The sequence below is a fragment of the Schistocerca piceifrons genome, chromosome 3 (genome assembly GCF_021461385.2).
Source record: "Schistocerca piceifrons isolate TAMUIC-IGC-003096 chromosome 3, iqSchPice1.1, whole genome shotgun sequence".
Taxonomy (NCBI): domain Eukaryota; kingdom Metazoa; phylum Arthropoda; class Insecta; order Orthoptera; family Acrididae; genus Schistocerca; species Schistocerca piceifrons.
The window spans coordinates 336,652,302-336,675,851 of record NC_060140.1 but is presented as its reverse complement, the minus strand read 5'-3'; the positions used below and the strand labels follow the sequence as shown (position 1 = coordinate 336,675,851).

Here is a 23,550-nt window from a genome sequence, read left to right as displayed (position 1 = left end):
TAATTGAACATGTATCAATAATTACAGATTTCTGTAGTTGTGTATATAAGTTTGGATGTAGCTGTATTGCATTGATGTACTGGTGGATATTGTGTGGTATGACTCCTGTAGTTTATGTATAATTGGTATAATGTCAACTTTATCCTGATGCCACATGTCCTTGACTTCCTCAGCCAGTTGGATGTATTTTTCAATTTTTTCTCATGTTTTCTTTTGTATATTTGTTGTATTGGGTATGGATATTTCGATTAGTTGTGTTAATTTCTTCTTTTTATTGGTGAGTATGATGTCAGGTTTGTTATGTGGTGGTGTTTTATCTGTTATAATGGTTCTGTTCCAGTATAATTTGTATTCATCATTCTCCAGTACATTTTGTGGTGCATACTTGTATGTGGGAACGTATTGTTTTATAAGTTTATGTTGTAAGGCAAGCTGTTGCTGTATTATTTTTGCTACATTGTCATGTCTTCTGGGGTATTCTGTATTTGCTAGTGTTGTACATCCGCTAGTGATGTGATCTACTGTTTCTATTTGTTGTTTGCAAAGTCTGCATTTATCTGTTGTGGTATTGGGATCTTTAATAATATGCTTGCTGTAATATCTGGTGTTTATTGTTTGATCCTGTATTGCAATCATGAATCCTTCTGTCCCACTGTATATATTGCCTTTTGTTAGCCATGTGTTGGATGCGTCTTGATCGATGTGTGGCTGTGTTAGATGATACGGATGCTTGCCATGTAGTGTTTTCTTTTTCTAATTTACTTTCTTCGTGTCTGTTGTTGTTATGTGATCCAAAGGGTTGTAGAAGTGGTTATGAAATTGCAGTGGTGTAGCCGATGTATTTATATGAGTGATTGCTTTGTGTATTTTGCTAGTTTCTGCTCGTTCTAGAAAGAATTTTCTTAAATTGTCTACCTGTCCATAATGTAGGTTTTTTATGTCGATAAATCCCCTTCCTCCTTCCTTTCTGCTTAATGTGAATCTTTCTGTTGCTGAATGTATGTGATATATTCTATATTTGTGGCATTGTGAGCGTGTAAGTGTATTGAGTGCTTCTAGGGCTGTGTTACTCCATTTCACTACTCCAAATGAGTAGGTCAGTATTGGTATAGCATAAGTATTTATAGCTTTTGTCTTGTTTCTTGCCGTCAATTCTGTTTTCAGTATTTTTGTTAGTCTTTGCCTATATTTTTCTTTTAGTTCTTCTTTAATATTTGTATTATCTATTCCTATTTTTTGTCTGTATCCTAGATATTTATAGGCATCTGTTTTTTCCATCGCTTCTATGCAGTCGCTGTGGTTATCCAGTATGTAATCTTCTTGTTTAGTGTGTTTTCCCGTGACTATGCTATTTTTCTTACATTTGTCTGTTCCAAAAGCCATATGTATATCATTGCTGAATACTTCTGTTATCTTTAGTAATTGGTTGAGTTGTTGATTTGTTGCTGCCAGTAGTTTTAGATCATCCATGTATAGCAAATGTGTGATTTTGTGTGGGTAAGTTCCAGTAATATTGTATCCATAATATGTATTATTTAGCATGTTGGATAGTGGGTTCAGAGCAAGGCAGAACCAGAAGGGACTTAATGAGTCTCCTTGGTATATTCCACGCTTAATACAGATTAAGCTGTGATGTGATATTATTTGAAATTGTTTGGATATTAAGTGTGGTTTTCCAATTTTTCATTACTATGTTTAGGAACTGTATCAATTTAGGATCCACTTTCTATATTTCCAATATTTGTAGTAACCATGAGTGGGGTACACTATCAAAAGCTTTTTGGTAATCAATGTATGCGTAGTGTAGCGACCTTTGTTTAGTTTTAGCTTGATATGTCACCTCTGCATCTATTATCAGTTGCTCTTTACATCCTCGTGCTCCTTTGCAACAGCCTTTTTGTTCTTCATTTATAATTTTGTTCTGTGTTGTATGTGTCATTAATTTCTGTGTAATGACTGAAGTTAATATTTTGTATATTGTTGGTAGGCATGTTATGGGGCGATATTTAGCTGGGTTTGCTGTGTCTGCTTGATCTTTAGGTTTCAGATAAGTTATTCCATGTGTAAACGTATCAGGGAATGTGTATGGGTCTGCAATGTAACTGTTAAATAATTTAGTTAGATGGGAATGTGTTGAGGTGAACTTCTTTAGCCAGAAATTTGCTATTTTATCATTTCCAGGGGCATTCCAGTTGTGAGTAGAATTAATTGCTTGGGTGACTTCATGTTGCAAAATTATCACTTCAGGCATTTGTGGTATCTTGTATGTGTCTGTTTCTGCTTGTATCCACCGTGCATGCCTGTTATGTTGTACCGGGTTTGACCACATGTTGCTCCAGAAGTGTTCCATGTCTGTTATGTTTGGTGGATTGTCTATTTTAATGTGTGTGTTATGTATTGTCTGGTAAAATTTCTTTTGGTTTGTGTTGAATGTTTGGTTTTGTTTCCTTCTATTTTCACTTTTTTTGTATCTTCTAAATCGTTTGGCCAATGCTTGTAATTTCTGCTTCTTTTCATCTAATTGCTCTATCGCTTCTTGTTGTGAGATTTTACCTAACCTTTTTCGTTTTTTTTTTTTCTGACATTTCATTTCTTATAAATTGTGTTAGCTGTCCGATGTCCTTTCTCAGTTTTTCTATTCTGATCTGTAGCCTGTGTTGCCATGCTGGTTTTGTGGGTTTCTTCTGTGTGTTGGTTGGTTCTGATCTCTGCCTAGTGTGTATATTTAGTGTAGTGTGTGCTCCTATATAAACCAGTAGTTGTAACTCTTCCATAGTTGTGTTTTCATTTATTTTGTTGTGTATGATTGTGTTGATAGTTTTTATTGTTGTTTCGACTTGTGGGTTATTGGCGGTCTTTGCAAGGATGGTCTAATGTCTGTATTTGTGTCTTTGTATTCTATTATGTCAGCTGAAATTTTTCTTCTATATCTAACATGTGTGTCACTTCGTGTTCTATTTGTGCTTGTTCTGGTGGCTGTCTTAAGATTTCGTTTTCCTCCGATTGTTTAATTGTTGTGTGTTGTTTTTTGTTTGTTTGCTCTGGGATGTTTGAGTCCATTACTGTATTTTCTTCTTCTTCTGATTGCACATTATTTTGTTCCAGTATTTGTTGTTCGATGTTTTCCAATTCTGACTGGGGTATCCTGTTATTTTTTATTATTACACGGATCTGATCAGCTAGTCGTTGTTCTGTTAAAAATTTTAATTCTGGGTATCTGGTAATAAATGTTGTGTATACTTGTGATCTGTATCCAGTTGTGTTGGTTCCTAGGTTTGTTGCTTGGTAATAACAGAACATGAGGTGTCGATTAACTTCATCCGACCATCTCATCCTCTGTCTTTGTTTTCCTTCTAGGGCGGTTGCAGGAAGCATATCCTGCAAAACACCTCTATTTGGATTTAAATCATTTTCCAGTTGGCTAGCAGTGTCGTTACCATTGTGGGCGGGCATGGGTTCAAGCGTCGTCCCCGACCATGACGGCACTTGTCTGAGGCTTCTTTAGTACTGTCCTGAACCAACTAATCACACTAAAGGGGGGGGGGAGGGTTAGCCCTATTAGTGGTTTGTTTTTTTCATCGCCTTTTACGACTGGCAGAACATACCGGAGGCCTATTCTTTTCCTGGGCCTCCATGGGGTTTATTGTTATTATTATTATTATTATTATTATTATTATTATTACTATTATTATTACTATTTTAATATTGTGCGTTGCTATTCAGTTCGAAAAACTTTTAATAGTTTGAAGGTAGGTATGTATGTATTGAATCTGTAGCTCTCTGTTGATTATATAGAAAGGAAGTTGTAAAACATTGGAAGGCAGAGATTTCATTATATGTGCATATAGAGAAGAAGCTTTTGCAGTTTGCCATGTCAAGTGTGCCTAGAGAACAAGCTTTTGCAATAAGCCATCTGAAGTGTGCGTGTTGGTATGCTTGCACTTCTAATTTTTTAAAGATTTTAATATTGCTCTTACATGATAATTTGTATGTAGCTATGCAGTTTCAAAAACTTTCAATAGTGTGGAGGGTAGGTATGGAATCTGTAGATCTCTATTATTAGAAAGAAGCTTGTATAATATTGAGACACAGAGAATTCACTATAAGTGCATGTATATAACAAGCTTCTTTAGTTAGCTATGTTGAATGCTTATTCTTATATGCTTCTGTGGAGGCTCTAATTGTCCTATAGAAGAAGTTACCTGTATGAGTAGATTTTATTCTTATTGCTTACATTCTGTTATTTTCTGAAAAAGTGAGGTATTTAGATGTCCAGTACATGATTTCACATTGAGAGTAATTAAATATTTTTGACAGTTTTTGTGTAACAGAAATAATTGTAGTAAAATTAACAACCATTTGAAGTATCACATTACAAATCCAAGTAGAGTTTGGTGAAGTAACTTCAACATACAACAACACTGTAAGTAGCAATCTGTTCTTTTACATTCTTTGTGGCTGTTTCAGTTCATGAGTATCACCTACATCCTGCAGCTTGCCTGGGTGCTGATGTTGTGTTTCCTTGTTATAGTAACACTTATTTATACAATATTTTGGGCACTTTGCTCCAGCTCTCGGGTGCAGTTAAATCATCAGTGTATTGATTTCAAGCAATTCGGTAAGTTTGTAACAATATCCAAAAGTAAAAAAAAAATGCTTGTTTTGCTTATCCTTTGGGCAGGCATGTTATCGTTTTTAATAATGTTCTGCACAGGCCTTGGTTTGAGAGATTTTGTTATTTATTTGTCTGTTTATGTTTTGAGCTTAGGAAGATGTTTTTCAATACACCAAATTGGAGTTTCTGATCTAGCTTCTTAAAGTGTGATTATGGCAATATATTTACTTGAAGTATTGAAACTGGACACTACTGTTCTGTCAACAATCTTTGTTATCGCCACTTTTATTGGGTGGGTATAATAGTGGAAGACGTAGTTACGTGACTGCTGCTTTGTCTCTAGCTGAAATTGGTACAGTCCCAATTAATTACCAGTTCCAATGTTTAATATTAATTTTTAGATGAACTTAAATCTGTCAGACTTTGTTGAAAGAAGCTACATGCTGGTCCTTAGTTATCGGCAAGACAATGCCCTGTCTTTCATAGTCATGCAGTAGTACACTGCTTGTTTGCTGGACAGATTCGGTGATGAAAAAGTACAAAAATAATAAATTAAATTTCTGGATGTGGGGGCAGCCAAGTACACTGACAGAAAAAAAAGCAATCAGAAAGATAATATTGATTCAAATTTAGCACCTATCAGACAGGAGTGGTGTTAATAGTGCCACTATGAGAATGCAAATCAGGTTTACTTTAAATACATGCTGTAACTTTCGTGAGCATTAGTTACCTTTGAGATTGCACATGGTGAGTTGACATTTGTCAAGAATGTCATAAAGACAGCAAGGACACCATTATCAACACCTCACTGAGCCAGAAAGAGATCGTGTAATTGGGCTAAGAGAGGCTGAATGTTCTCTCTGCAATATTGCAGAAAGACTTGGAAGTATTGTAGCCACTTTGTTTGGTTGCTGGCAGCCGTGGTCACAAGAATATACGGCCGCACTGCCGAGAGGGAAGACCATTGTATTTGGCATATGGCTCTGGCACATCCTAATGCATCTGCAGCAGCAATTTGAGCATCAGTTGGCACCCCAGTGATGCAACAAACTGTTACAAATCGGTTACTTCAAGAACAGCTTCGAGCCAGATGCCTCGTAGCATGTATTCCACTGACCCCAAACCACCACCATTTCCAACTTCAGTGGTGTCAAGCAAGAGCTCCTTGGAGGGCAGGGTGGAGGTGGTCTGTTATGTGTTCTGATGAAAGCTGATTCTGCTCCGGCACCAGTAATGGCCATGTGTTGATTAGGATAATGCCTGCAACCAACCTGTCTGCATGCTAGACAGTCTGAGACCTACACCTGGAGTTATGGTTTGGATGTAATTTTGTACCACAGCAGGAGCACTCTTGTGGTTGTACCACACATCTTGACTACAAATTTACACGTCAGCCTGGGGTGATTCGACCTATTGTGCAGCCATTTTTGGACAGTATTCCAGGGGGTTTTTCCAACAGGATAATGGTTTCAAATACCACTATCATAACCCAACATGCTCTATACAGTGTCGACGTGTTGCCTTGGCCTCCTTGATCACCATACCTGACTCCAATCGAGCACTTATGGGACATCATCAGATGACAATTACAGCATCATCTGTAAACAGAATTAACCGTCCTTGTATTGCCTGACCAAGAGCAACAGATATGGGAATCCATCCCACAAACTCGCATTCAGTGCCTGTACAACACAATGCATGCACATTTGCATGCCTGCATCTAACATTCTGGCAGTTACAACAGTTATTAATGAATCAGCATTTCACATTTGCACAATTGCTTATTTCATGCTTACATTAAGCTGAGATCTTGCAATGCTAATCACTTAAATATGTTACCTAGACTGATGTATTTCTGAAATTTGATAACTCTACATTAATTATTTTTTGGTGTTGCAGATTTTTTTCTGCCAGTGTATGCGGTGGGGGGTGGTACATGACAGTGCAGTTTGCCTGCAAAAGAAGTGGCACAACTTCTGAGAGAACGAGCTTGCTTCATATAGTTGAAAAAAATTACTATTCAGAAAATGGTTGAATGAAGTAAACAAAAAAATTGAATTTCATGATGTACAGAGCTGGTTCTAAAGCTCCATTGATTATTAAAATATAGTCCCGATCTTCACACAGGATAGCCATGTGACTTCTTGCTGTTGTCACTGCTTCATAGATGATGTGTATGCCCACTGTTGCATTATTGCTGAATTCAGAGGATACTATGCTGTCCTCAAAATTTAGACTTGCACGAACTTGTAGCCAACAGTTCTGCGTCATAAATATTTCTGTGCAGAGACTAGTCCTGCACATAGTAATAATTTGTTGGACAGGTTGGACAGCAATCTGCAGTTGTTTGCTAATGATGGTGTTGTGTACAGTAAGGTGACGAAGTTGAATGACTAAGAAGATACAAGACAACATAGACAAAATTTTCTAGTTGGTGTCATCAATGATAGCTAGCTCTAAATGTGGAAAAATGTAAGTTAGTTAGAATGTGTAGGAAGAACAAACCAGTAATGTCCAGCTACAGTATTACTAGTGTCCTGCTAGGAAAGAGTGGTTCACCTGTAAAGGAGACCATGTATAGGACGCTGGTGCCACCTATTCTTGAGAATTGCTCGATTGTTAGGGATCTGTACCAAGTTGATCGAAGAAAGGCTGCTAGATTTGTTACTGGTAGGTTCGAAATGCGTGTAAGTGTTACAGAGATGCTTTGGGAACTCAAATTGAAATCCTTGGAGGGAAGGCGATTTTCTTTTCAAGAAACACTATTGAGAAAATTTAGAGAACCACCATTTGAAGCTGACTGCTGAATGATTCTGCTGCCTCCAACATACAATTCTTGGATGTCTAATTATTTTCCCTTTCTCTCTTTTGACTAGATAATTAACTATATACAGCTCGAGTTAGTCAGAAATTTTTGGTGCAGTTTGCCTGTGTAACATTTAGAATTGTCCAAGAGACACACAAAGATAACTGAAGAAAAGGTGTTCACTAGACCACAGTTCCGTTCAAAGTAAATGAAATTCACAATAGTCATCTCGTTTGCCATTAAAATGTTATAACGACTTCTTCCATTTCCTTAAAGAGTGCGCGAATAAAAGCGACAGTTGGTCTCCATCAGAACAATTACTCATGTTTACTGCAAAAGCAACTGACTAGCATTTAGCTTCATTCAACAACAGGTTCAATGCACTCTGTTCATTCTCTATTTGGAAATGAAAAACTGCTCCGACCAACAGTGCATTCTGCTTGCGTGAGCAGATGCCCATCTGACCAAACCTTAAGAATACGCTGAATTCACATGGAAGGGGCAGCAGGCCCTTGGACCAATGAAGAAACTCAAGAGAAATTTGTAGCTCTGACTTCACTAGACCAATGAAATAAAAAATAGTGAAGATGTAAAGAAAATAATCAGCAAGTGCACTTTATAAAAATTCACACAGTCCAATCCAATTTGAAAACAAGCAAGGAAAATGTTGCACAGATATGCATTCATTTCAAGACAAATAACATGCATATAAACACCCCTGGGGGCTCACAACTCAGCGAGTACATGCATGTTGAGTATGCGGCCCCAAGCATTGCAGTACTTCTTCGTGTCGTGCTGCAATTTTACTTACTGACTGCTTCTTTTCTGCAACTTATTCTCTAAGATAGATTTTCTTCTGACAACCTAGCTTGGTCATAGGACATAGATTCTGACTTCCCCTGCTTTGTTCACATATTTTACACCACATATTTCGGTTAACTTATGTTTGGTCACCACATCTGGATTTAACGCAGTTTCATTTTTTTCTTTTAGATAGTGCAGACCATCTAGGGTAGTCACCCAATACCTAGCATTACAGCCAGTTCGTGTGGGTGGTTGTCAGATACCCATACGACGGTAGCCCCTACGATGCCGGGATTGCGCTGTAGAGATCCAAGCTGTCATATGCTTAAGCATACTGAGGAGTAGGTGCCTGTCCATTTGGGGGCCCAGGAATCCAGGCTCTGGTCATCATGCCAGGTGACCTTTACCCTGGTAGTTGGCAACCATGGGAGTAAGTGTCGTCATGGCTGGTATTTGGCATCATGAAATGACCAAAGTTGTCAGTAGTTGGCTGTGAGCCCCAGCAGTCTCATTAGACATACCACAATTCACTGTCATTTGTTATGACACTAGGAACTTTCCCTCCTTAGCTACACTACCGATGGAAAATGAAACCAAGTAGCTTGCAGACAGATTCCCCCCCCCCCCCCCCCCCCCACTCCCTTGTTTCCTAGTTAGCAGCCAAACAGTTAGAAGGCTCCTTTCTCTCTACTAAGCCACTGTTTTTTGTGGAGAATGTTAAAAAATATTTGTGCGTGAACTCTGTTCCCTTAGCAAATTACGAAACAGTTCTATCTTCATTAAGACAGCAAATCCTACACATTCGTGGGAGTTAATCCCTTGTAAACAACTTGGTGATGTACCTGCTATCATCACACCCTGTAAGAACCTCAGCATGTTACAGGCATTAAGTTTTTGCTAGGACTATAGCTACAGATGAAGAACTACTGAGACACTTGGAGAGGTGAGGGATTCACTTTGTATGTCAAGGCCTTCCAGGCAACAAGATAGATGTTGGCGCATTCATCCTTACTTTTGAGGGGGATCCGCTTCCTGTTATTTTTTTACTGCAGCCATGTGAAGCAGTATTTCCTACCACCAATGTGGTGTTTTAATTGCCGGCACTTTGTCAACACATCTACTCAGTGTACATACTGCAGTGGGTTTCCTGCCTTCCTATTGTTGCCGTTGAACATCATTATTCTGTCATTGAAGCAAGGATTTCATGCTCTGTCACCTGAAACTTCATATGTTTGAACCATGTCAAAGTCTCAGTAGCACACAAACAAGAATCATATCAGCTTTCCTTACTGATTCAGTTCTTTTCTCCTAGTTTTTGGACATACTCAGATGCCTTTTTATGTAGTGCAATTCTCAGTTGCTATCTCGGAGAACATTCTGGTTGCGTGCCTTGCCTGTCTGCACCAAGCTGTAAAATAAATAAATAAATAAATAAATAAAATGGTGGCTACTGTACTGCTCTCCCACTGAGGGCAGGCCAGACTGCCTTTCCTTTCACTGCGACAAAATATTTCACCCTTTCCATTACTAACTTTAAGACACAATAACTGCTTATTTACAAAGCAGCCGCTTCTCACTCATGGCAATATCATTGTGGGCTGAATAGCGGAATAACAACACCGAAATAATGATCCTGACTCCACAGAAAGAGTCAAGTTTGGCTTGACACTAATAATAAAAAATACTTATGGCTTCTACTGGATTTTATGTTACTATTAATTTTGAGAAAATGATTAGTGAGAGTAATAATGGCCCCAGCAACAAGCTCCATCAGAAACTGAATCGTCCTAGTGAAAGGACCTGGCTACAGTTAAAGGTAATGTAAATGGCCATTAACTTTTTGTATTCTTGAGGATGCAGCTCTCAGTGTAGCAATATCAGGCTATGTCCCAGTTGCTCCTATCTTGTGCCCCCAGAAAATTTCTGCAACAAAGTATCCAGTTTCAGCGTTAGGAATATTTAGGGCTTTAGTGAAATAAAAGTCTGCCGTTCAAAGAACCAATTTTGAACACTATATTCCCAATTAATTGACAAAACAGTTCTGAACTAATGTGTTGTCACTGCTGCTGGCCACTATTAGTTGATAGCTTGGTAAATCTCTGAAGTTACTATCCTTTCCCCAGTGACAGAAAGATAGGTTGTAACCAATTGCTGACCGTTTCCATATTTTACTCACGTCCCACTGTGATATCTGCTATTCGTATCTTTCTCTCTGACCTCAGATGTCTTTCTCTCAGTCCCAAGTCATTTGAGTCTCTTAGGAAATGAGCTGACCAACAATGTGGTTGTTTTATTATTGTCTGTTCAACTGATGCCCATTCCATTTTAAGCTGACTCGCTTTTGCCATTATGAAACTCCTGGCTAGAAGGCATTTTATACTCTGTAACTCCTTCGTCTGAATTGAGTTGGCGTGGGGTCAGATACGAGAGGAGTTTATATTGCCGGGTATGAACTCTGGGAGATTGCTCATCTCCTCTGACCTAAGTACCAGCCTCACCCGTATATTTTTATATGTCCTTAAATTATTTCCCAGTTCTGGTATAAATATTAGTTTCAGTACCTAATTTTACTGCTTCTACATGTTTTCATAATTGGATCAAATTTCTTTCGGATGAGATACCTCTTGACAGGGAGACTGAAGACCTCTCCGTTTAGTCACCAACCAACCAATCATCATGCATTTAAATTTGTAGCCAATTTGTTACTTTTTGCATAATTTAAAATAATGAAGTGTGCATGAAATCTATCACCTACAAAACTTGCAACGTTTTTCAAAATGGAGATTAGCAAAACTGCTGAAAATATTAATTCTGTGTTTTTATTGATGTGATCTACGACTTAAAAATTTTCATTGTAGTTAACCATGTACTTTATATCTAATTGCTTAGGCATTATGTTAAAAAAAATATCATACACTTACTTTTAAATACTAAGAAATTTGCACCGAAAGTTACATAACTTTATTTTAATTTATGTGAGGTAAGTTAGATTAAAACATCAAATAACAGTACTCTTAATGCAGAACATACAATGCGAAGCATTTCAGTTTGTGTGTAATACAGTTTCTGTTGTTTGCAGACTTTCTCTTTCCTCCAAAGACGCCCCCTGCAGACATGGAAGTGTGTGAAGATGAACTGAAACTGTTCTGCAAAGACTATGTGGAACGTGCAGAAGTTATGTTTATTCTTGCGTCTGTCTCATGTTTGTTGGTGATCCTCAGTCTTGTGAGTAAAATTACGCTGTTCACTAATATTATTAAAATATCTTTTGTAAATGGGGAATACATCCTGAATGAAATATTTCTACTTAACAAGCAGCAGGATATAAAATCACGGGTGTTCAGAACCAGAATTTCCTCCTGACAAAAGAGAAATAAATGTACACAGAAATGAGATAGCACAGGAATTAATTTGGAGTGTCATTCAAGAGCAAGTGGGAGACTATAGAGTAACATGAGAAGAAAATAGGAAATTAAATCAAGCAATAGAAAATCCAGGATGGAATATAACATTATTATGAGAAGGGAAATTGCCACTCACCATACAGCAGAGATGCCGAGTCGCGAGATGCTGAGGTGCGACTGAGCATCTCTGCTATATGGTGAGTGGCAACTTTCATTCTCATAATATAAATAGGAAATTAATGCATTCTTACAATCTACATCTGCATCTATACACTGCAAACCACCATTTCATTCACATATGGGGCACTGGAAGAATGATCATTTGAATGCCTCTGTTCATGCAGTAATTATTCTAGTTTTATCCTCACAATCCCCCTGTGAGTATATTCCTAGAGTCATTGTTTAAAGCAAGTTCTTGGAACTTGGTCAACATACTTTCTTGGTATAGTTTATGTCTGTCTTCAAGAATCTTCCAGTTCAGTTCCTTCAGTATCTCTGTGACACATTCCCAGGGATCAAACAAACCCATGATCAATGATTCTGTCCTTCTCTGTAGACGTTCAATATCCCCTATTAGTCCCATTTGGTATGGGTGCCACACACTTGAGCAATATTCTAGGATGGATCGCACAAGCGATTTGTAAGCAGTCTCCTTTGTAGACTGGTTGCACGTCCCAGTGTTCTACAAATAAACTGAACTCTACTGTCTGTTTTACCCCTGACTGAATGTGTGAGATTATTCCATTTCATATCACGACAAACCACTTTGAAATCTTATCAATACTGAATATTTATGCTGCTTCTTTCAGACGGTACTTCATTATAGATAACTGCATCATATTGTGTGCAAGTTCATTAATATACAACTTGAACAGCAAGGGTCCCAACAAACTTCCCTGGGGTACACCTGAAGTCACTTCTACATTTGACAATGACGCTCCATCCAAGATAACATGCTGTGTCCTCCCTACCAGAAAGTCTCAATACAGTCACAAATTTCACTTGATACCTCACATAATCACACTTTTGACAATAAGTGTTGTTGTGGTACTGAGCCAAATACTTTTCTGCAATGAAGAAATACTGCATGTACCTGACTGCCTTGATCCAAAGCTTTCAGTATGCAGTGTGAGAAAAGTGCAAGTTTGGTTTTACGTGATCAGTATTTTCGGAATCCATGCTGATTGACATGGAGGAGGTTATTCTGTTCAAGATACCTCATTATGTTTGAGCACAGAATATGTTCTAAGATTCTACAAGAAATTGATGTCAATCCTGTGTACTTCATATACTGTGTATATTCCGCAGAAGTCTGTTGAATATTCAGCAATATGTTTTTTAACCAGCGCATCCTCACAAAAGATTGTGTAGCCTGTGAGTAAGTTTCAGTGTTTTACAATCGGTGCTAAGACAAAGCTGATATCCGTGTTGAGAATTCCAGTTACAAAGAGAAATACATCATGAATGTTGACCCATTTCAGTGATATTAACAATAAGACCATAGTATTAGTTATCATTCAGGGGAAGCACAACCAAAATTTGACAAATCAGTTTTTTATCTAGGAAAAGTGCATGTCAGAGATTGTATATTATTAATGAAGAATGTGATACTTGTTTTAGGACTCACTTATCAATGAACCAGGCATTACTTCATAATGCATGAAGAAGTTCTGTAATGCATTATTGTTGTGGTATTACCACCTTAATGCAAAGAAAACCTGAAACCTTAATAGTTCTCCAAAGAAGTATGTAGTAAGGTTCATGGAAAATCACATGGTTCATTGGCAACTATCATAAAAAAGAAAAGGAATATGTTTCACAGGAGTTTCAAGGAATTCTTGCAGAAAGAACTGAAACAGATTTTTAATAAAATGGAACAGCTCTCATCAGTTGTTGAAAATGCCTTCCTTGTTGTCTTCAGAAAATTTTGTATTACTGATTACATTTTGAGAGAGAATTTCAGAAACAGGCAATTGTAAGAAAGATGAATTTAATATTGCATGTCTCAGAATACATGTCGTTTGTCTGGTGCATTGTAGATCAACAGGATAAGAACTACCGCTGTTTTGCTGTTAGGAATGTTATGGTATAGAGCTTACATTGCCTTCAGTCGAGGAGTAAGTTACAATGAAATATACGGAAGTTGTAGTATAAAGATTAATTGGGAATGAATAAAACATATTTACATAATAGGAGCTAGGTATTGATTTATCCTTAAGTACACTGCTCTGCAACATGTAAGGACAATATAGGTAGAGTATCATCACATATTAAATATTAGGTGGAAATGAATGAAAGTGCAGGAGCGTGTTGCCAGTTGCGCACAGAAAGTTGGAGGTTACATGGCATGATGGGTGACTTTAGTGCCAAATGGGCTGGCCCTGTAATGCAAAGTGGTTAAATAAACGAGAAAAGACAGTGTGTGTCAATTAGCGAGCGGTTATGGTGCACCATTGTGGTGGTGGTCTTCATTAAAACATTTTGATGACTTCGCATGGGGAAGAATTATCAGGAAACTAGAAGAAAGACAAAATGTAGCCAGGAGTTTGGTATTGCTCACAGCATTGTATCACATGTGTGGGGAGCAATCTGAACCACTGGCACCACTGCTTGAAAAAGAGTGGGTGGTTGGCTATGACCAACTACAGCAGCAGATGACCACTATATTAAGCAACAGGCAAGGAGGGACACATGTCAAACAGCGGCTGGAAGTGCTACAACATTTAACAGGATTGCAAGGCACTCAATCTGAAGCTCCACAGTGAAGTCGTAACTGCTTTTGGAGGTGGGAGTCTGTCCAATGACCAGTACATTGTGTTCTTCTTGACACCTGCATGTTGGCAGCAGCAGGATGGTGTTAAGAACATAGGGACTGGACCGTCAAGGAGTGGGCTCGTGATTTTTTTCTGATGAGAGCAGATTCAATCGTGAATAGTGATTCTGGACATACCCTCATGTGGTGAAAGGTAGGAATCTGTAAGGCACCCAGGAACATAGTTGAACAAGATTGTTTTGGTGGTCCAGGTGTTATGGTGTGGAGAGGCATTATGTTGCATGGGCATACTGACCTCCAAATCTTTGAACATGGTACATTCAATGGTCAGTGTTGTTGTGACACCATACTTTTTCAACATGAGCATCTTTTCACGGATGCATTCATCCCTGATTTTGTCTTTATAGATGACAATGAGCAATAGCATCAAACTGTGCAGTTGGTGGAGCTTTCAGATTGAAAGAATGTTGAATGAATGGTCTCGTCTGCCTCTTCCCCCGAGTTAAATCCCATCAAGCACAATGGAGAAATGGTGGGGAGACTTATTGTAGCACAATCGCATGCACCAACCAACAGTTATCAACCACATTGGTGGAGGAATGGATTGTCCGACCACAAGAACTCTTATCAACCTTGTGACCAGTATGGTAGAAACTGCAGAGCGTGTGTTGCTATCTGTGGTGATCAGACATGTTGTTAACACCCATATCCTGCCTTCTGTGAAGTCCATGGGACCATCATAAATCATGGTGACTTCAATGTAAGTAATGTCTTTGAATAGAAGTGACATTTCTGTTTGTCTAATTGTGTATTTCTGTCAGTTAACTTCTGTACTATTCTGTAGCAGTTCTTTCTATGTATGGTTCAAGTTTCATCGAGCCGTGTTACTTGAAAGTGGCACGTCATGAAAGAGCTTTTCTCCCCCTCCCCCACTCCTCCCCCCCCCCCCCCCTCTCAATTCTTAAATCCATTTTTGTGTCCTCAGTCTTTGCCTGAAGGATACGGATCTTTGCCCCATGTTCTGCTGTCTTCCTGTCTTGCACGTAACCTGCATAACCATAGAAGAGCGTTCTTGGGAATCTCTTGTTATGTCCCAGTGCAGTCACCCCGGTGAAACTGCAATTCTGTCCCCACGCACCAATCCCAAATTATTAACTGTGCGACAGCATGCACAATTATTACCCACAGCTGTGTTATTAGGAGTAATTATTAACTTACGATACGTAATTGCTGGCCATTACACCTTGAAGCAAAATATCAGTACTGTGAATAAGCACACATAAAAATATTCTAGCTTTTGGAATAAAACGTTTCTCCTTTGGGGAGGAAAGAGGAATAATATGAACAAGTTAAAAAAATGAAGGGATGGTTGTATGGCTTTTAGGCTGAAAGTCAAAATAAATAAATAAATAAATAAAGGGCAAGTCACTCACACTCTAGGAAAAGACAGAATCATCTTATTTATTTAGTGAATGGCAGAAAACACAGCATTCCTATGTAAATATAAAATACTTATTATAATGAATAATACATAAAACATAGAATGAAAATATTTTACATATGCAGTTCATTAGTTTATAATGTTAAATTTAATTGTTCAATTCATACATTAGAATACTTTGTATTGCCTAGATATTGTATTGGCCTGGACTGGATGGTGGCCTTTACAGAGAAGGTGTTGGGTAGCGGTGTTGGGTCAGTGTCAAGATGTTGGCTTTTGACAAACCATGAAAACAACATCTATAGTCAAACATCAAACATTTTATTCAAACTACAACACTCATTGTGCTGCTTTGTGGTGACCATGCCATGTATTACCTTGGCCCTTCCTCCTTCTGCTCTGGTGCATGTTGAGGACGACAGACAGCACACAAAAAACTGCTGAGACTGGTTAGTGGCCAAAGGGCAGCAATGCCAGCAACTGTAGGAATGCTGCTGCCCAGAATCCAAGCACGTGCACCAGCTACGCATGGCACAGCTGCTTGTGGGAGGTGTGCCAGCAATGCAGAAGCCCACTGTAATTATTTCAGTTGTCAGCCCTCAGAAGTGGAACTTGCCCTCGCGAGTGAAGGCATGTGGCACCAGGACGTCCACACTAATGTAGGAGGGCAAGCGGCTTAAGCTGCCCTGGTCTTGAACAGCAGCCCTCCAGGGCAAAGTCTGCTGTGGCCAGAGTGAACTAGAAGGCAGCTCACTAGCGGGAAGGCACAAAGTCCAAGGAGGTGGACTCACCGCCTCCAGTCGGCTCGATGGTGGTGAAGACCTAAACTCTTGGCAGCTACTTTAGAACCATATTGCCTCATCATCTGGCGTAATCCTTTCCTCATGGTTGGTGCCACCAGACTGGAACACGTTTGGCTAGAATTGGTGGATATTTATGCTGATTAGGTACCCATTTGTTGTGTCAATGGTACCACTTCTAATCATGTATGGTATAATGAGTGTGTTGCTTGTAGGTGAGGAAACTGACCAAGTGGTTGTGCAATAGCCCTGTCCTTCTGCTCGGCCTAGCTCAGCTCACATTGCATAAGCAGGCCAGTCGTCACTGCAGTGACAGTGCTTTGTCTCCCCGCCCACTTCTAAAGCTTCCCAAACCTGCTATGGAAGAGGTGGTATTTTCAAAGTAGTACCCCCCCCCCCCCCCCAAAAAAAGTTGCTGCACTATAGTATGTTGATAAAATACACTCCTGAAGGGTATGTTGGATGAGATAGTTTGTCACCTAAACTCCAAAATGAGTTTATCTCCACTTAAAAAGATGTCCCATGTATATTTATTTCTTCATGCAGATTCTATTTTCCACAAATGTCAAGGCATTTCAAAGGCTGGTTTGTTGTGGATTTTGAGTTCAGTTTGTATTCGTGATGGTGCCTGCTAAATCGATATAGTTCTGCAGCAGTTTTTATAGCTGGTTGTCTGGATTTTAGCCCGTACCACTTGGGATATAGCCATGAATGGGAAGCTTGGGATTATTCAGTATTTTCGTACATTCACATAACAAAGCTTCCTGCTTTCCGAGTTAAAGTGTGGAGATACGCCGCATTGTTAGAAGCCAGAGAGTTGGTGTACTTTTTAGATAGCTTGTGATCATACACATTGTATTGAGTCAGATGTTGAGTTTGCTGGTGTGGTTACTGTTCAGCCACACAGGAGCACAATATTCTGCTGTGCTATACACTAATATCAATGTAAATCACCTGTTGATCCCCAAGTGGTACCACCCACCTTTTGGAGGATGTTGTTCCTGTTGTGAACTTTGGCCGGAGTTGGTCAAGTACTATCAGTAGGTGGGAGATACACTATGTGATCAAAAGTATCCAGACATCTGGCTGAAAATGACTTACAAGTTCATGGCGCCCTCCATCGGTAAAGCTGGAATTCAGTACGGTGTTGGCCCACCCTTAGCCTTGATGACAGCTTCCACTTTCAGGTGCTGGACAGTTTCTTGGGGAATGGCAGCTCATTCTTCATGGAGTGCTGCACTTAGGAGAGGTATCAATGTTGGTTGGTAAGACGTGGCACGAAGTTGGCATTCCAAAACATCCCAAAGGTGCTCTATAGGATTCAGATCAGGATCCTGTGCAGGCCAGTCCATTACAGGGACATTATTGGTGTGTAACCACTCCGCCACAGGCCGTGCATTATGAACAGGTGCTCGATCTTGTTGAAAGATGTAGTTGCCATCCCTGAACTGCTCTTCAACAGTGGGAAACAAGAAGATGCTTAAAACATCAATGTAGGCCTGAACTGTGATAGTGCCACGCAAAACAACTAGGGATGCAAGCCCCCTCCATGAAAAACACGACCACACAATAACATCACCACCTCTGAATTGTACTGTTGGCACTACACACGCTGGCAGATGACGTTCACTGGACATTCTCCATATCCACACCTTGCCAACGGATCGCCACATTGTGTACCATGATTCATCACTCCACACATGTTTTTCCACTGTTCAATCGTCCAATGTTTATGCTCCTTACACCATACGAGGCATTGTTCGGTATTTACTGGTGTAATTTGTGGCTTTTGAGCAGCCACTCAACCGTGGAATCTAAGTTTTCTCACCTCCCGCCTAACTGTCATAGTACTTTCACTGGATCCTATGCAGTTTGGAATTCCTGTTTGATTGACTGGATAGATGTCTGCCTATTACACATTATGACCCTCTTCAACTGTCGGCGGCCTCTGTCAGTCAACAGACTAGGTCGGCGTGTTCACTTTTGCACTGTGTGTGTCCCTTTATGTTTCCACTTCACTATCACATTGGAAACAGTGGACGTACAGATGTTTAGGAGTGTGGAAATCTCACATACAGACGTATGACACAAGTGACACTCAATCAGCTGACCACGTTCGAAGGCTGAGTGTCCCGCAGAGTGCCCCATTCTGCTCTCTCATGATGTCTAATGACTGTTGAGGTCGCTGATATGGAGTACCTAATATGAAAAAACATATGTTTTTGGGGGTGTCCAGATTCTTTTGATCACATAGTGTATGTCAAGTGTGACACTTTTGAGTAGAATTGTATTTTATAGAATTTCCATGAAAATAGATTTGCTGTTGATAGTTGGACTTTTTAAGGTTGGAGCACAAGCATTCTGTTTTACTGGATTTGAGTTGCCACACAATTGAAATATCATCTATTAGCATCCTTTCAGTTTGCTGTATGGACATTCTGTGAATACCAATAGTTAGGTCATCTCCGTAAGTGAATATTCTGACAGTATTAGGAATATCTGCAATATAAAAGTTGAAAAAAAAACTGGTGGAAGTACAGAGCCCTTCCTTCACATAGCACATTAATAGAGTTCTACAGTGAATCACTTTTAGGGACAGCTGAAGGAGTCCTCTCTCTCAATATGGTATCATAAACTGCAGTTGATAGACAGCTACTGCTTATATTTTCGAGCCGTCTTGACACCATGCTTTAATAAAAGTTGAGTGTTAGGATTTGATCTGTACAACTGTCAAAAACATTATGCTCAGATAGAAAGTGTTCCGTAATTTTGCTACCACCTGTTGGGTCTCATCGTCATCAGGAAATATGGGTATCTCTCACCCAGACGTGCTTCTCAACCTTTCCCAAACTCTCCCCTCTAATGCTTTTATGTGATTTGTAGCTTACAATTTTAAACATTATAGATTTTAATTAAAATTATTTTGTTTTCTGCCAGGGAGCAGACTGGTGTTACTCTTGTCCATAAGGTGCACCTGTCCATCACCATTGTAGTATAATGGATGTGGAGTTAGAAGCTGTAGAACAGCACTGGCAGTTTGATGCTGTGATGCAGTTAGTGTGACATTTTTCATACAAAAAAAATCAAAAGACTGTGTCAGTTGCCACCACAAGAAAGAAAAAAGAGGTCTTTTGGAGAAACATTTAAATTTGCCAAAAAATGATCTAGAAAGAGTCCAGTTTTCACCTTAATTAGGCAAAAAATGGATCACAACAGAGAAATAGATTGTAACTGCAATTTATCTCAAGATTTGATAAATCCTCGTCAGTGGAAATACCTTATACTTGAGGTTAAACATCTCTGTGTAAGTTTGAATGCAACGGGACTCATGATATAGGTGGAATTGACTTATAGATAACATACACAACACAATAATTAAATACACAAAAACAAGTATCAAAATTAATCGTCATTGACAAAAGAGGAAAATGAGAGGGTAAGAAATGCATCAACCTTAATTCTTGGTCTTCTATTTCCTGCTGTTTGTCTTGTATGATATTTCTGCTGCAATCTCAGTAGCTATGTGATTGATAAGAAAATAAACTGTGGTAATTTACACTACTGGCCATTAAAATTGCTACACCATGAAGATGATGTGCTACAGATGCGAAATTTAACTGACAGGAAGAAGATGCTGTGATATGCAAATGATTAGCTTTTCAGAGCATTCACACTAGGTTGGCACTGGTGGCGACACCTACAACGTGCTGACATGAGGAAAGTTTCCAACCAATTTCTCATACATAAACAACAGTTGACCGGCATTGCCTGGTGAAACGTTGTTGTGATGCCTCATGTAAGGAGGAGAAATGTGTACCATCACATTTCCGACTTTGATAAAGGTTGGATTGTAGCCTATCACCATTGCAGTTTATCGTATCGCGACATTGCTGCTCACGTTGGTAGAGATCTAATGACTGTTAGCAGAATTTGGAATTGGTGGGTTCAGGAGGGTAATACGGAATGCCGTGCTGCATCCCAACGGCCTCGTATCACTAGCAGTCGAGATTACAGGCATCTTATCCGCATGGCTGTAATGGATCGTGCAGCCACGTCTCAATCCCTGAGTCAACAGATGGGGACGTTTGCAAGACAACAACCATCTGCACAAACAGTTTGACGACATGTGCAGCAGCATAGACTATCAGCTCGGAGACCATGGCTGCGGTTACCCTTGACGCTGCATCACAGACAGGAGCACCTGCGACGGTGTACTCAACGACGAACCTGGATGCAAAAATGGCAAAACATCATTTTTTCAGATGAATCCAGGTTCTGTTTACAGTATCATGATGGTCGCATCCGTGTTTGGCGACATCGCGGTGAACGCACATTGGAAGCATGTATTCGTCATGGCCATACTGGCATATCTCCCGGTGTGATGGTATGGGGTGCGATTGGTTACCCATCTTGGTCACCTCTTGTTCGCATTGACGGCACTTTGAACAGTGGACGTTACATTTCAGATGTGGCTCTACCCTTCATTCGATCTTTGCAAACCCCTACATTTCAGCAGGATAATGCACGACTGCATGTTGCAGGTCCTGCACGGGCCTTTGTGGATACAGAAAATATTCGACTGCTGCCCTGGCCAGCACATTCTCCAGATCTCTCACCAATTGAAAACGTCTGGTCAATGGTGGCCAAGCAGCCGGCTCATCACAATACGCCAGTCACTACTCTTGATGAACTGTGGTATTGCATTGAAGCTGCATGGGCAGCTGTACCTGTATATGCCATCCAAGCTCTGTTTGACTCAATGCCCAGGCGTATCAAGGCTGTTATTACAGCCGGAGGTGGTTGTTCTGGGTACTGATTTTTCAGGATCTATGCACCCAAATTGCGTGAAAATGTAATCACATGTCAGTTCTAGTATAATATATCTGTCCAATGAATACCCGTTTATCATCTGCATTTCTTTCTTGATGTAGCAGTTTTAATGGCCAGTAGTGTATTACATTTCATTGCGATCACATTTAAACTTGAATTACAGAAATCTATTTATTTTTCAGATTCATTATTTAATGTGCCTTTCTGCAAATTATGCACACATTCGAGATCATGAGAAATTCCAGGAACTTCAGGAACTTCAATATCTGCAGGACCCTGAAATGTCTGTTGCTGGATCAAAAGACCGATTCTAAGCTGCCAGAATGCAGTTGAGCTGGGATAACGTCTGACATTTGCGTTTATAAAATGTTTAGTGTACTGTGTTGGTTTGTCTAAAGTGTGCCTGTATTCATACGGCAGGAAAGGGGACCATGTGTACCTGTTGTGGAGAATTATTATTATGGTTATTATTATTATTATTATTATTATTATTATTGATCAACTGTGTTACATTTTATGTTTCACACTGATTAGAATTATCTTCCCAAACTTTTTTATGACCACACATGTATCTTCATTGTTCAGTAGCTACAGTTGTAACCGCAGGCCAATTCTGCAAGAGGAATGCCATCTATTTGTAACCTGAAGGTAGTTGTCATCTCATTGATTAAGAGTTGTAATTATTTACACACTTTCAAAGTACTTGCAAAATTAGGTTGATATTAATGAAAATGTTTCAGATTTCAGTGTGAGAAGTGTTAAATTGTCGTTTGAGAGGTGCTTTCACAAATGTGATTTCCAGTATTGCTGTGTCCCTACAGAATCCTGTATCATATCAGTTGAGCAGGAAAAGTCTAGAGAGTTCACTCCCCCCCCCCCCCCCCCCTCCCCTCTCCCTCAATAAAATTTCTCTTCTGGTTCACTTCACATTGCTTCAGTATTTTAGGTAAAGTAATATAATTTTATTGTGCAAGAAAAATGAGTAGTGTAATGGTAATTCTTTAAACAAAAAAAAAAGAGTACCTAAAAAGCTATCATTTTGTGACATAACTGAGTATTGCAATGTTGTTTTGAATGTAATGTTCTAAACTGGTTAGTAAAATATCATTGTACAGACTACTGATTGCAGTTAGTCTCACACAGATTGATTGATGAGACTATCAAGTAAGGTAAATTGTCTTCGTTTTTATGTATTTATTTGTTATTAATGTAAAAGAAAGGAAAGCAATTGTCAGTTTGGCAGAAATTTGCTGAAAATGAGAGATGAAGTGACTGCTGCCTAATGTAATTAGAAAAAGGAAATTGTTTAGGAGTGCCAGTCATTAAAGTACCCACGTCATTGTCATGTAGTTATCATATATTTTGTTTAATGTGTGAACTACAATTTGTATGAGAAGAATGAAAAGAAACCATTAAACAATGGAAAATCCAGGATTATTTAGCTTAACAAAAGGAGCTGGGAGCAACAGTTGGAATATTGTATATGTTGTCCACGGTTTATTGAACTTCAACCTCAGGGAAAAGTTATTCATGTTTGAATGTTTTATGATGTTAGGAAAAGTTTTGGGATTAATGGTTTTTTATCATTAACGTATACAAACAATCAAAGCAAATACATTTTCATGAAAAGTTCAAGTCAGGTTAGAGAAAGTAGTTGTGGATCAAAACATAAAGACAAAGAGTGAGTGAGCTCTGCAAAAATTTGATTGATTTGTAAAGAGAATATTTTCTAGGAAGAATGTCAGCTGTCACTGTTTACAAGATAGCATTATTGTTAAACACATTTAAATGTGATATGACTACTTAATATTATTTTTATCAAAAAGTATATAGTGTATGTTTTACCCAGATATTTATTTCAACGGGTAATGTGGGAGGGAAATTGTCACTTTTATTGTGTATCCATGTTTTGGATTCATTGTGGATATTTGCAGGGACAAATGGGAATGAAAGTGAAAGGTTCAGCTATTTTCTCCAGTTGATAGTTTTAGTAGCGGTTGAAAAAACTCTGGTAAAACAAAACAATAATATTAATATAATAGAGGGAAACATTCCACGTGGGAAAAATATATCTAAA

At 39.0% G+C, this 23,550-nt stretch overlaps 1 protein-coding gene across 2 annotated transcripts in view; it reads left to right on the top strand.

Annotated features, from left to right (window-relative positions):
* LOC124789401 (neuronal membrane glycoprotein M6-a) overlaps positions 1–22,518 on the top strand; it is a 53,012-nt gene extending 30,494 nt beyond the window's left edge. For both annotated transcript variants that reach the window (XM_047256741.1, XM_047256742.1), the window contains 3 exons: positions 4,468–4,618; positions 11,305–11,450; positions 21,656–22,518. In XM_047256741.1, coding sequence (XP_047112697.1) covers positions 4,468–4,618; positions 11,305–11,450; positions 21,656–21,787 — 429 coding nt within the window. In that variant the 3' untranslated portion in view covers positions 21,788–22,518. The remainder of the gene's footprint in view (positions 1–4,467; positions 4,619–11,304; positions 11,451–21,655) is intronic.
* The last annotated feature ends 1,032 nt before the right edge of the window (positions 22,519–23,550 follow it).